The 11,108-nt window shown below is 52.8% G+C and overlaps 3 protein-coding genes across 3 annotated transcripts; 2 read left to right on the top strand and 1 right to left on the bottom strand.

Moving 5' to 3' along the window:
- Positions 1-904: 904 nt before the first annotated feature.
- BD324DRAFT_650180 (hypothetical protein) lies at positions 905-3,269 on the top strand (the record flags this gene model as incomplete). Its single annotated transcript, XM_022018113.1, has 2 exons — positions 905-1,144; positions 1,209-3,269. 2 exons carry the CDS (start codon positions 905-907, stop codon positions 3,267-3,269), a joined length of 2,301 nt encoding a protein of 766 aa, XP_021871598.1.
- A 699-nt stretch (positions 3,270-3,968) lies between these two features.
- BD324DRAFT_622632 (Metalloenzyme, LuxS/M16 peptidase-like protein) lies at positions 3,969-8,988 on the top strand. The gene is made up of 16 exons (XM_022015491.1): positions 3,969-4,332; positions 4,574-4,892; positions 5,018-5,185; positions 5,243-5,311; positions 5,384-5,710; positions 5,766-5,855; positions 5,906-6,071; positions 6,120-6,517; positions 6,582-6,677; positions 6,733-6,842; positions 6,885-7,140; positions 7,204-7,324; positions 7,377-7,468; positions 7,526-7,625; positions 7,679-8,128; positions 8,182-8,988. The coding sequence occupies exons 1-16, from the start codon at positions 4,070-4,072 to the stop codon at positions 8,679-8,681; spliced, it is 3,525 nt and encodes a 1,174-aa protein (XP_021871599.1). The 5' UTR covers positions 3,969-4,069; the 3' UTR covers positions 8,682-8,988.
- BD324DRAFT_387960 (hypothetical protein) lies at positions 8,889-10,903 on the bottom strand. Its single transcript, XM_022012653.1, has 6 exons — positions 10,411-10,903; positions 9,997-10,134; positions 9,684-9,776; positions 9,468-9,539; positions 9,175-9,293; positions 8,889-9,107 (listed from the first exon to the last, which is right to left on the bottom strand). Exons 1-6 carry the CDS (start codon positions 10,769-10,771, stop codon positions 9,096-9,098), a joined length of 795 nt encoding a protein of 264 aa, XP_021871600.1. The 5' UTR covers positions 10,772-10,903; the 3' UTR covers positions 8,889-9,095.
- Between the last annotated feature and the right edge of the window lie 205 nt (positions 10,904-11,108).

The following is an 11,108-nucleotide window of genomic DNA, read 5'->3' on the forward strand; positions in this document are numbered from 1 at the left end:
CTGGTCAGTGGATCACAAACCCTCCCCTCGACACGCTACACTCACTCACTCATCCCCAAGTCACCTCGCTGCTGCACGGATCGACCTACCACCTTCCCCTCTCATCGCCATCCATCCCACTTCGTTCATTCGCCGCCGCCGCCGCCGCCGCCGCCGCCGCCCAGCCCATCACCACCACCAACCTTCTACCGGAGAACCTGATCTGTCTATCGGACCGATTCTCCCCGGACCATAATATAATCCGGGTATTAACCGACACCAAAGAGTCCAGGCCTTTTTTTCAATTGGACGCCACTCAACAAAAGAAAAGAAGCACTCAATTCACTTGGAATTCAAATTTCGCGTCGCTGCTGCGTCGACCTGGGACCTCCTATCTGTTGTTGTTGTTGTCGCTGCTGCTGCTGCTGCTGCTGCTGCTGCTGCTGCTTTGTCGTCCTCATCATTACCCCACCAGACAGTCGTCGTCGTCGACTGAGCGAGTGAGTGTGCTGCTACTATATATATATACACACAGCTGACTGCGACTCACAGCTTTCGCACGCTACGCTAATAATAATCCCATCAGCAGCAAACGCAGTCTTCTACGTCATTCTCATTCTCACACACATCCGCGCGGGTGCTGTGCTCTCTGTGTAGATCACTCTGAACTTGGATTGTGGGTCTGGACTCGGGGCGAAACAGCATACATTTCACTGCAGAACCGACACATCGACTCATTTCTCACTGTGACACTCACTCACTATCAACACACCCTTATGACCACTGGTGTATGAACGGTGTGAATCGCCTCTTCTGACGGGTCTCCTCGTTCCTCACCTCTACCATCACCACCACCACCACCACCACCACCACCACCACCACCATCACCATCACCACCACCACCACCACCACCACCACCACCACCATGGACCCCCTCGCCTCGTGCTCCTACTCTTCGACCTCATCCTCGCCCACACGCTTGCCACCCTTGGCTCACCCCTTTCACCCCACGTCAGAGTCATCCTCGTCACTCCTCTTTCACGATGATTCTTTCGACAGCTATTGCATCGTATGTGATAGACTCATCACACCACCCAAGGAGCCAGCGGCGCAGGAGACAAAGACAGTGACAAGGAAGAAAGGTGCAGCGGGTGGCACGATCAGAGTGAGTGGAATATCCTCATCTCCACGATAGAGTCTTGGATTGATATTCACTTCCCACCCAACAGGTCAAAAATCCTGACGGCTCAACCACCACGCGTACTGCCAATGGCACAAAGACGACTCGACCAGGTCTCAAACGGAATACGAGTTCTGCGAATCGGCTCGCAGCGTTGACAGCCACTACCACGACGACGACCACCACAACGACGACTGGCACCGCCGCGGCCGCCCCCCCTCCCAAACTCCACCACCCTTTGATTCGATCAAAAACGGCCGAACCTGTCTCTGTCCACCACGACTCGACCCTCTCTACATCCGCTTCCTCTAAATCCTCCAGCATGGTGGCATCGCCCGAATCACACCCATCCAAAACCCCTTTCCACTCCTCCATCTATTGCTCTAAAGGATGCGCAGACCAAGACGCTGGACGATCAAACGAAGCCTTCAAGCACCTCTCCAGGACCTTCTCCAACGAATTCGCTCTCCCTCATCCACCATTCGCACAAGAACATGGTATCTACTATGCGTCCGACGCCAATGCCGACCCCCACGCTCCTCCTTCTCCCCTGTTCATCAGCGGAAGCGATACCGACTCTTCCAATGCTGGTGGTCCCGAAGGTCCCGCTTGCTCTGCTCCCCGAGCGCTTGAATACTTTCGCATCTCCCGTGGTGGTCCGGATGACGCCTGGAGAGATCATCAACGCCAACGTCGTAGCTCCATGCACTATTCCATCGCCCCAGTCCCCATGACGAGGCAACTCTCAAACCACTCCAGCGTCCACAGAGGATTCGGAGGGACAGGATTCGGAGGCATGTCATCGGATTCTCTGTCGAGTCTTTGGAACCTCCCCGCGACCGAAGCCGACATTGACGTTTTGACCCGAGTCCAATCGTCGCATGGCCACGATCGAGGCGTTCTAGGCAGTGGAAGACGATCCATCTCATCACTCCAATCTGAACGCTCGGTCCCTATTCCTTCTCGTGGCAGTGCTGGTCAAGCACCCGCAAGTCTCGTCCGATCCGGCGTGTCACAAACATCGCTCGTGAGCGGCGGCTCCCCAGCTGGATCTGTCCCTCAGGATCAGACTCTCTCACTTCTTCAATCCTACGCCACGCATTTCCCTATTCGAGAGCCAACCGTAGCTTCATCCTCCTATTCATCTCACAAGGGAGTCCTGCCTTCCAGTACGAGTGCATCTCGTCGAGAATCACTCTCCATGACCCCTCAACTCCGATTTGATATGCCTGCTCTTCAATCGCGTCGGAGTGAATCGTCCGCTACGACTTGGGATCAATATGGACTCGATGAAGTCGAAGCCAACAATGCACGTGCGGCCAGAGCTGCTCGACATGCTTCGGACGCGGGACTGCATCACGCTGGTGGATTGAGCGTGCCTCGAGCATCCGGATTCACCGATATCACACCTAAGCAGAGTCTCGAAGTGGAGAATGGAAAGTGGAAAGTCAGGTATGGCGCGCCAACCTTGACTTCCAGCGGGACCATCAAGCAAAAGTCCAGACGACACGCGCCTTCACCTACTCGATCACATACCTCGTCATCATCCGAGGAAGATGCCCAACCTATCCGCCGACCAAGCTCTACAAACATCTATACCGCTTCCCCTCAACCTGTTCGACCTCCCCTTTCCAGATCAAAATCCCAAAACTCGCCCGAAAAATCAACTTCAATGCCTCCTCCAGCCAGTATCCCCGTCAAAGCGCCTGCCGCTCACCTGGTCCGATTGGATTCACCCAATCCCAGTGAATCGACTCCTAAAGGGCACGGTCCGATCTCTCAGAGTCCCACCTCGAGTCGAGTGTTGAACGCTGCGTTGGCGCAAAGCGTACCTTCTCGAACCTTTTTTACGTCCACCAGTCCATCCCGCCAGGCCACCTCGGCCACAGGGAACGCCCCAAACGGCTCCTTCGGGGAGATGCCAAACCTGGCGGCATTGCGTCTTCAATCGGGAGGGTCGGGTCGATGCACGCCCATGTCGGATGGAGCTGCGCCGTCTAGATCAGGATTTAACTGGGCAGACCACGAGGCTAAAGGAGGCAAAATGTACGAGTTGCCTAAAGGGTTGACTATCGATAGGTCGAAAGCGGGCTTATTCTATTTCAACTAAAGGGCGTAAGGAGGGGTTTTGGGGAAGGCGAGGCGGGGGTTTCACCCCCACGTTCCGACAAGGCTTAGACACCATTCAACGGGGACAGTGTGACGTCGACTGTCTCTCTACCACAACACACGACCAACACATGACACATTCACACATCATGGGGTGCCCACACACAACAGCAAGCATACTGCATATACGCTCGCCGTCGTTCTCGCATTCGTCATGACGACTCAAGCAACAGAAAGCAAGCAAACCAAATTCTCGATCCCATACCGGTTGTACAGCTGCTTTATTATATAATTCTCTCAAGGTTGTCAACAACACACCAGCCTCTCTGCATAAGGGCATGCTATTTTGTACTTCTGAGCATATCGTCACATTTGTAATCGGTCATCGTTGTATGGAGTCAGCATGGTTCGGCTCAACACACTGCATATGCATTTTCGTTGTAATGGGTCGGACAGAGCTCGGACGTGGCAAGGAAGACGCTGGCGATTCGAGTCCTTTTATGCGTTGCACGCTGGTCTGGGGTCCCGAGTGCCGCTTCCTGGGCAGCGTGCGGGCTTCACAGCAATACACGGTCCCATTGAAGACGTCCCTCATATCAGTCCTGCTAACCACAAGTCGCAATCTTGAAACTTCGATTCGGCCCGGGGTCCAAGGTGGAAATTCCCGAAAAATCGATGCATCCATCGTCTGTTCTTTATTGTTCTTCTTTGAATCATTTGCTCCCTCTCTCATTGTCTCTCGAGATCCTACAACCCTCTCTCTCTCCAAAACGAGGGCCCTGATCCCATCCGATCCGATCCATGATCCCTTCTCTGAGGTCTCCAAGTGGTCATTCACTCAGGCATCTCGTGCATCCTCGGCCTCGTCATCTTGCTACGTCTTCGTCCTCACTTGCACTTTTGATCACCGCTCGACATCTCTCGACTAGGACAGCAACAACAAGAAATTCATCTTCCTCATCATTGTCATTGCTGCCAAAGCCAAGAGCAAAGTCTGCAATCCTCTCTAGCACTTTGTCTCCTAATATCAGACGCTCGTGCGCGACACCCTCTACGCCTACTTCGTGAGTGCTACAGCCCGTCACCTGGTACCACTTCCCCTCTACGCTCTGCACTACGTTCCAGATCTCAGTTCCAAGACCTCTTGGACCATCATCTTATCTTCCTTTCTGTCCTTCCCCTTTGCCCCCCCCCCCCCCCCCCCTTCCTTTGTCTGAAACCCACAACCGACCAGCACAACCAGATGATCATCGGGATCCTTTCAATCCTCGTACCTCTACTCACCACCCTCTACCTTCATTTCAGTCATACCACCTCGTCGTCATCTTCCCCCGCTATTCCACTCCCTCCTTCACCCATCATGGCCTCTCGGTCCCCTTTCCCCCCTTGTCCACCTATCCCGAAAGCCCCTGGACCGATCGACTTGATCCTCCCTCCGACGGAAGATCGACCTCACCGGTATTTCACACTTTCAAATGGTCTGGAAGTCATCGTCATCTCAGATCCCGAAGCCGATAAATCAGCAGCAAGTATGGATGTAGGTGTAGGCCATCTGAGCGATCCAGTGGATTTACCTGGTTGTGCGCATTTCTGTGAACACTTGTTGTTCATGGGGACGAAAAAGGTGAGCCAAGCCATCTGCTAGCGGCACTGCAGCGAATATGGAGCATCATTATCGCAAGCTTCCTGAAACCCCCTCCGTCCAAGTGACACCGAATCGTCGCTGACACGCCTTGCTCTGCAATCTAGTACCCCGTCGAAAACGCCTACCAACAATACCTCTCCTCTCATAATGGTCACTCCAATGCTTATACCGCCATGACATCCACGGTATACTTCTTTGATGTCGGCGCCGATGCGCTCGAAGGTGCTCTAGATAGGTTCTCAGGCTTTTTCAAGGAACCATTGTTCAACGAGGTGAGCGATTGACCATGGCCCCTCCACTTTTGTCTTTTTCGCTCACATGTAATGCAGGACTGCACGGAGCGAGAGATCAAAGCGGTCGATTCGGAGCACAAGAAGAATCTCCAGAATGACATTTGGGTGAGCTTCACTTTGGCCTTCTTCCTGTCTGTGCGACGCACTCCTGATTGACACCATTCTCGTTCCCGCCAGCGCCTCTTCCAACTTGAGAAACATGTCTTGCGGAAAGATCACGCTTACCATAAATTCGGGACTGGCGATTACGATTCACTATGGTCCACACCAAAATCCCAGGGCCGTGATCCAAGACAACAGCTCATCAGCTGGTGGGAGAAATGGTACTGTGCGCGAAGGATGAAGTTGGCAGTTGTCGGGAAAGAAGATCTAGATACGTTGGAGAAGTGGGTCAAGGAACGATTCGAGGATGTTCCCGTGAGGAGTGAGGGGCTGCCGGACGTTGGGGAAGAGGGTGTACGGGTCGCTTTTGAGACCAACCCGATCTCGGAAGAGCAGATGGGCGTGAGTGTCATCGCAGGAGGTTGCGTTGTGGACTGGACGCTGACCTATATGACAGCACGTCGTCTTTGCAAAGCCTGTGCAGGATAATAGAGGGCTAGAGATCACCTTCCCATTCCCCGAGATTGATCATTTATACCAGTCCAAGGTGAGCCCCAGTACAAACAAACCCTAGGCTATCGACTGACTCTTATCCAGCCTGCACACTATCTTACCCATTTCATCGGGCATGAAGGCCCTGGTTCCCTCCTTTCGTACCTCAAAAAACAAGGCTGGGTCAATGGCCTTCGTGCTGGCACTTCTCACGCCGCGGTCGGATTTGACTTTATCAAGATTGGTGTGGATCTAACTCCATCAGGATTGCGTGAGTGTCTCTTTCGCCCCGTTAATACCACTGAGCCATGCTCTTTAGAACATTGGAAGGATGTATCTCTTGCCATATACAAGTACATCAACCTGTTGCGATCTCAACGGCCTTCTGAAGAGATATTCAACGAGATCAAAGCCATGGCTGAAATATCCTTTCGGTTCGCTGAAAAGGCGAAAAATGGCAGATACGCGACTGCCGTGTCCAATTGGATGCAAAAGCCATTACCGCGAGACAAGATCTTATCGGGTGGAGCACGTCTCGAGGAATTTAGAGAGGACGAGATCATTGCTGCGATCCAATGTTTGGATCCTCGCACGTCCGTCATCGGAATCACCGGCCGGGAACTCCCAGCCGATGTAGAGGGTTCATTCAATCTCACTGAACCGATCTATGGAACGGAATACAAGATGATGAAGCTTGACAAGGCGTTCATGAAAGAGGTGAGGGGGTGTTGTGAGACGACGACGACGATACCTCGGAGACTTGCGCTGAGATGACCGTTAGGCAATGAGCGGTGCGCCTATTCCAGAGCTCAAGCTGCCAGGCAAGAACTTGTTCATCCCTGAGCGATTGGATGTGAACAGATTTGACGTCAAAGAGGTCAGTGTGTGTGCGCCTCTATTTCGGTGGAGTACTATCTCATACTCCCGCTAAGCCCGCTTTGCGACCCACCCTCATTACGGACACCTCTGTCTCTCGGTTGTGGCACAAGCAGGATGACAGGTTCTGGCTCCCGAAGGCTTATGTCAATGTACTGCTGCATTCGTAAGTCGCTCCTGAATTCTTGATAGCTCAATTTTTACCCAGGCCCATCCTCAACAACACGCCTCGTAACCATGTGCTAGCTCGACTTTTTATCGATTTGTTCGGCGATTCCATCAGCGAAGACATCTATGACGCTGAAATGGCTGAATTGAGCTTCAATGTCCAGTATTCCACCTCGTTCATCGGTATTGGAGCAGGAGGTTTCAGCGACAAGCTCGCCGTGTTGCTCGAGACGATGTTGAAGAAGATGATGGACTTTGAAGTGGACCCAAAGAGGTTCGATGGCATTGTAGAGGATGTGAGTGGGATGACGCCAGGGGGCGGGGCGACGGTCAACGTGACATGGCTGATCGGTGCTTAGCTCCGCTTGGCGTGGCGAAACTTTCCATTGAACGACCCGTACCGCCAGGTCATCCATTGGGGCTCGTACGTCCACAGTGAGGATGTTTGGACACCTGAAGAGAGACTCGAAGAGCTCGAGCGTGAGTTGTAGAATTCATGGATGAGACCAGTCGATTGACGCTACTATTGTAGAGGTGACACCGGACCAGGTCAAGGCGTATGCGAAGGAAGTCCTGCAGAGGCTTTTCATCGAGACGCTGGTTCATGGCAACACGGATAAGCAGGTGAGCTTGATTGTCTGCATTTACCAGGAAAGGCACTGAGAAGTGACTCGCTTGCAGGGCGCGAAAGAGATCCAAGACATGCTTGAGCGCGTTTTGCATCCTCGTGCATTGGCAGAGGGTGAAAAGCATTCCGTCAGAAGCTTGACGTACCCGCCAGGTAAGGATATCACGGCATCTCGGGGCTCCTTTCGCTGACTTCATCGCCTGTAGCCTCGGAGCACATCTGGTCCATTGATCTGTCAAACTCTGCCGAATCCAATTCCGCCATCACGTACTCTCTTTACGTCGGCGACCGGTCTGACGCAGCCCTCCGCGCCCATCTTGCTCTGTTTGCTCAGATCGCTTCGGAACCTACCTTTGATCGCCTCCGAACAAAAGAGCAACTAGGCTACATTACCGATTCTCAAGCAACTGCCAATGTCGGCAGCATGTTTTACCGAATTCTTGTTCAATCTGAACGTGATCCGGTGTATGTGGAGACTCGAATCGAAGCGTTCCTCGAATGGCTCAAGGGGCACATCGAGGAAATGTCAGAGGAGGAGTTCGAGAAGCAGAAAGCGGCGTTGATCGCCAAACGAGAGGAAAAGCCAAAGAACCTGGGTGAAGAAACGAGACGATTCTGGGCAGCCATTGGAGATCAATTCTACGAATTCGGAAAGCGTAAGTGTTGAGCAGTGTCGCGCCAGAGAGAAACTGATCCCCAACTCCTTCAGGGCAAACGGACGTTCATCACCTGAAGAACACTACCAAATCTCACGTGCTGGACATGTTCAACAGATACATTCACCCTTCGTCATCCTCTCGATCCAAGCTTTCCGTCCATATGCGATCGACATTCAAAGGTACCGTCCTTGATCCTGAATCCGCCTCTCCCCTCCTCGAGGCATTCACCAAACATTCCATTCCTATCGATATGAACGCCGTCCAAGCTCTTTTGGCGTCCTCTCCGTCGCTCAAAGACGTCAAGGCATTCGCGGAATCAGCCATTCAAAAATCTGTTCAGGGCGGATCATTGGGACCTGAAGCGGCGGACGAACTCGGTGCGCTTGTCTCTGATCTCCGAGAAAAGGAGGGAGGCATCAAAGACGATGGAGTCAACGTTCGACCGAATAACGTGTTTATCGATAATATACATCGATTCAAAGCTGGTTTAATACCTTCTAGAGCGGCTTATCCTGTCGAACCGCTCAAGGTAGAAGAAGCGAGATTGTGAGCGGGACCGGGAGCGGAGCGCGAGTGGAAGAGGAAGAAAAGCAAGCAAGCTAGCAACTTAGCAAGCGCATGAGAGGGCAGTCAGTGCAGGAAGTATCGAGAGCAGGAACTTCTTTTCTCTTATAGAGGGAGAGAGGTAGGAATAGGAAAATGAGGATACGGCTGGAGTTAGAGACCCAAAACAAAGGCAGCAGGAGCCGCGCAGGATCCGCTGGCAGATAAGCAAGCGGAAAAGTAGCATTGTCTGACTGATTCGCAAGACACGCACACCACGCACACACAAAGAAGACTTGTACCAACCAACCGTGTATCGCTGCACCCCATGCATGTCATTCCTCTTTTGTACGAGAATGGGTATGAGACAAACCAGGGATCCTGTAATCGTATGCCAAAAGAAAAACAAAATGTTTTTGAGCTATCGGTAGAACTGAGGACATGGGTCAGCGTCTGTCTGTCTCGATACCGACTGAACGGCCCCGCGGGCCCAAACTCACATGGTCGGCTTGAAGGTTGGCAGCAATCTCTGCTTCTGCTCGATCTCCATTACTCAATAATTTCTCCTTATTGTACAAGAGTTCTTCACGGGTCTCGGTGGAGAACTCGGCGTTTTGAGCTGAGCAGGGTTAGTTACGCCTTAGCGAGCGAGCGGAGCGAGCGCAGATTGTTCATGTGTAGTGAATGTGTCTTTTTTCCATCTACGCCAAGTGCGTCGACGAGACTCGACACGAGCAGGTAGGTAGGATGAGGTAGGGGGGAAAAGAGAAAGAACGGCAACAGAAATACTCACTCTCGACAATCGCATCGACTGGACAAGCTTCCTGACAGAATCCACAGTAGATACATTTCGTCATGTCGATATCTGGGGAAAGAGGCAGAAAGGTCAGCTGGGAAAGGTTTTTGCTCTGCGTAAGGGAAAACCCTGTCCTTGCCACACCACGCCATCTGGGGTAGTGGGCGGAAGGGGGCGGAAGCAAGACTTGCGTTCCCCACGAGACCGACTCACCATATCGTGTTGTCCGCCTTGATCCGTCTTCTCTCGCTTCTGATTCGATCGTGATGGCTTGCGCTGGGCAGATGGCTTCGCAAAGTTTGCATGCTGGAGGGGTTGACAGATGTCAGCGGGAAGTGACTCGACTAGAGACGGAGAGGCGAAGTGAAGCTTGAAGGTGCAGGCGGCAAAAATGACAAGGGGGATCAAGTTGGATTGAACGAGAGGAGGAGGAGGAGGAAGGAGAAGAAGAAGAAGCGAGCTTGTTTGACGTTCCGTATGCCCTCGATCCCACGCCCGCGATCTATAACAACCACTCTTGACTCACCAATACACCTCTCCTCTCCGTTCGGGTACCTCCTCAAAGCGTGTTCGCCTCTGAACCGGGGTGACAGAGGTCCCTTTTCGAAAGGGTACATGATGGTGTAAGGTTGTCGGAAGAATTGTTCCATACATATCCAGGCGCCTGTACGTGTGAGAGAATGCGTCAGCAAATAGGTCATTGTGGGTCATTGAGATCGGCGAGACAGCGAAGCGCAAGATGGGTACTGGCTGGATTGGAATGAATGGTAGCATGTACCAATCCAACCGATGCTTGCGTTGGGTAGTAGCTAGACAGGGCGCGCGCCAGTTTCAAGCGAACCCTTACTTAGACTCGTCGCCCATACAGGGACGATAGACGCCTCCTCGCTACACTGAGGGGCACGCTTTGTGCCGCCTTGGCTCGCTCGCCTCGACTCACCTCTCGCCATTTCCGTTAAGAAGAACAGATGCGCGGCCTTATCGATCGCACTCTGTCCAGTCGAATAATCTACGACGCCATCTTCCGCCGTTCCTCCAGGATTAGCGGCGGGTGCTGATCCAGGCATCGTCTCGTTCGCATGTCTCGATTGAGGGGACGAGGCGTCCAGCATATTACCGCCAGACGAAGCTCCTTTAGCTGGTGGAGGGCGCAATGATCCAGGTCCACTTTGAGGTGAGGAGGCCATGAGTCGTGCGCAAGCGGTGGAGAAGGATCGAGAGGAGAGAGGAAGGGTAGTAGTAGTAGATGAAGATCGGAGAAGGGAGAGTGATCGAAGGGCTGACATGGTGGGTCTGCTCATCGTGCCGGGTTTTTCTGACTTGTATGTATGGAAGGGGGGCCAAGCTGTGACTCGTTTTGGACTTTATCTGGCTGAGATCTGTGTGTCTTCTGCCCCCTGATCGACAAAGTGTCCAGAGTCGCAAACGAGCCCTCTCGACTGTATGTATGTATGACAACACGATCTCACCGTGTAGAGACGATCGAATGAACGGAGAGAGAGAGGTGCAGGTTGAGCCGAAGCGGCGAAATGGTCAATGTGGCACTCGGTGAAAAATCCAGCCAATCAGGGCGCATCCATTAGGTTTGGTGAGTCAAAGCCTGTACTCGATCTGCATCTGCAGGACAGGCAGCGGTTC

Source organism: Kockovaella imperatae (genome assembly GCF_002102565.1).
Source record: "Kockovaella imperatae strain NRRL Y-17943 chromosome Unknown BD324scaffold_5, whole genome shotgun sequence".
Lineage (NCBI taxonomy): Eukaryota > Fungi > Basidiomycota > Tremellomycetes > Tremellales > Cuniculitremaceae > Kockovaella > Kockovaella imperatae.

What these genes read in the sequence shown, in the direction of transcription:
- BD324DRAFT_622632 (XM_022015491.1), top strand. Translation starts at nt 4,070, where the DNA reads ATGATCCCTTCTCTGAGGTCTCCAAGTGGTCATTCACTCAGGCATCTC. An exon ending in TCTCGGAAGAGCAGATGGGC is followed by an intron (nt 5,711 to 5,765) that starts GTGAGTGTCATC and finishes CCTATATGACAG; the next exon opens with CACGTCGTCTTTGCAAAGCC. An exon ending in TCTAACTCCATCAGGATTGC is followed by an intron (nt 6,072 to 6,119) that starts GTGAGTGTCTCT and finishes CATGCTCTTTAG; the next exon opens with AACATTGGAAGGATGTATCT.
- BD324DRAFT_387960 (XM_022012653.1), bottom strand. Translation starts at nt 10,771, where the DNA reads ATGAGCAGACCCACCATGTCAGCCCTTCGATCACTCTCCCTTCTCCGA. An exon ending in AAGGCGGACAACACGATATG is followed by an intron (nt 9,540 to 9,683) that starts GTGAGTCGGTCT and finishes CTCTTTCCCCAG; the next exon opens with ATATCGACATGACGAAATGT. An exon ending in AGTCGATGCGATTGTCGAGA is followed by an intron (nt 9,294 to 9,467) that starts GTGAGTATTTCT and finishes AACCCTGCTCAG; the next exon opens with CTCAAAACGCCGAGTTCTCC.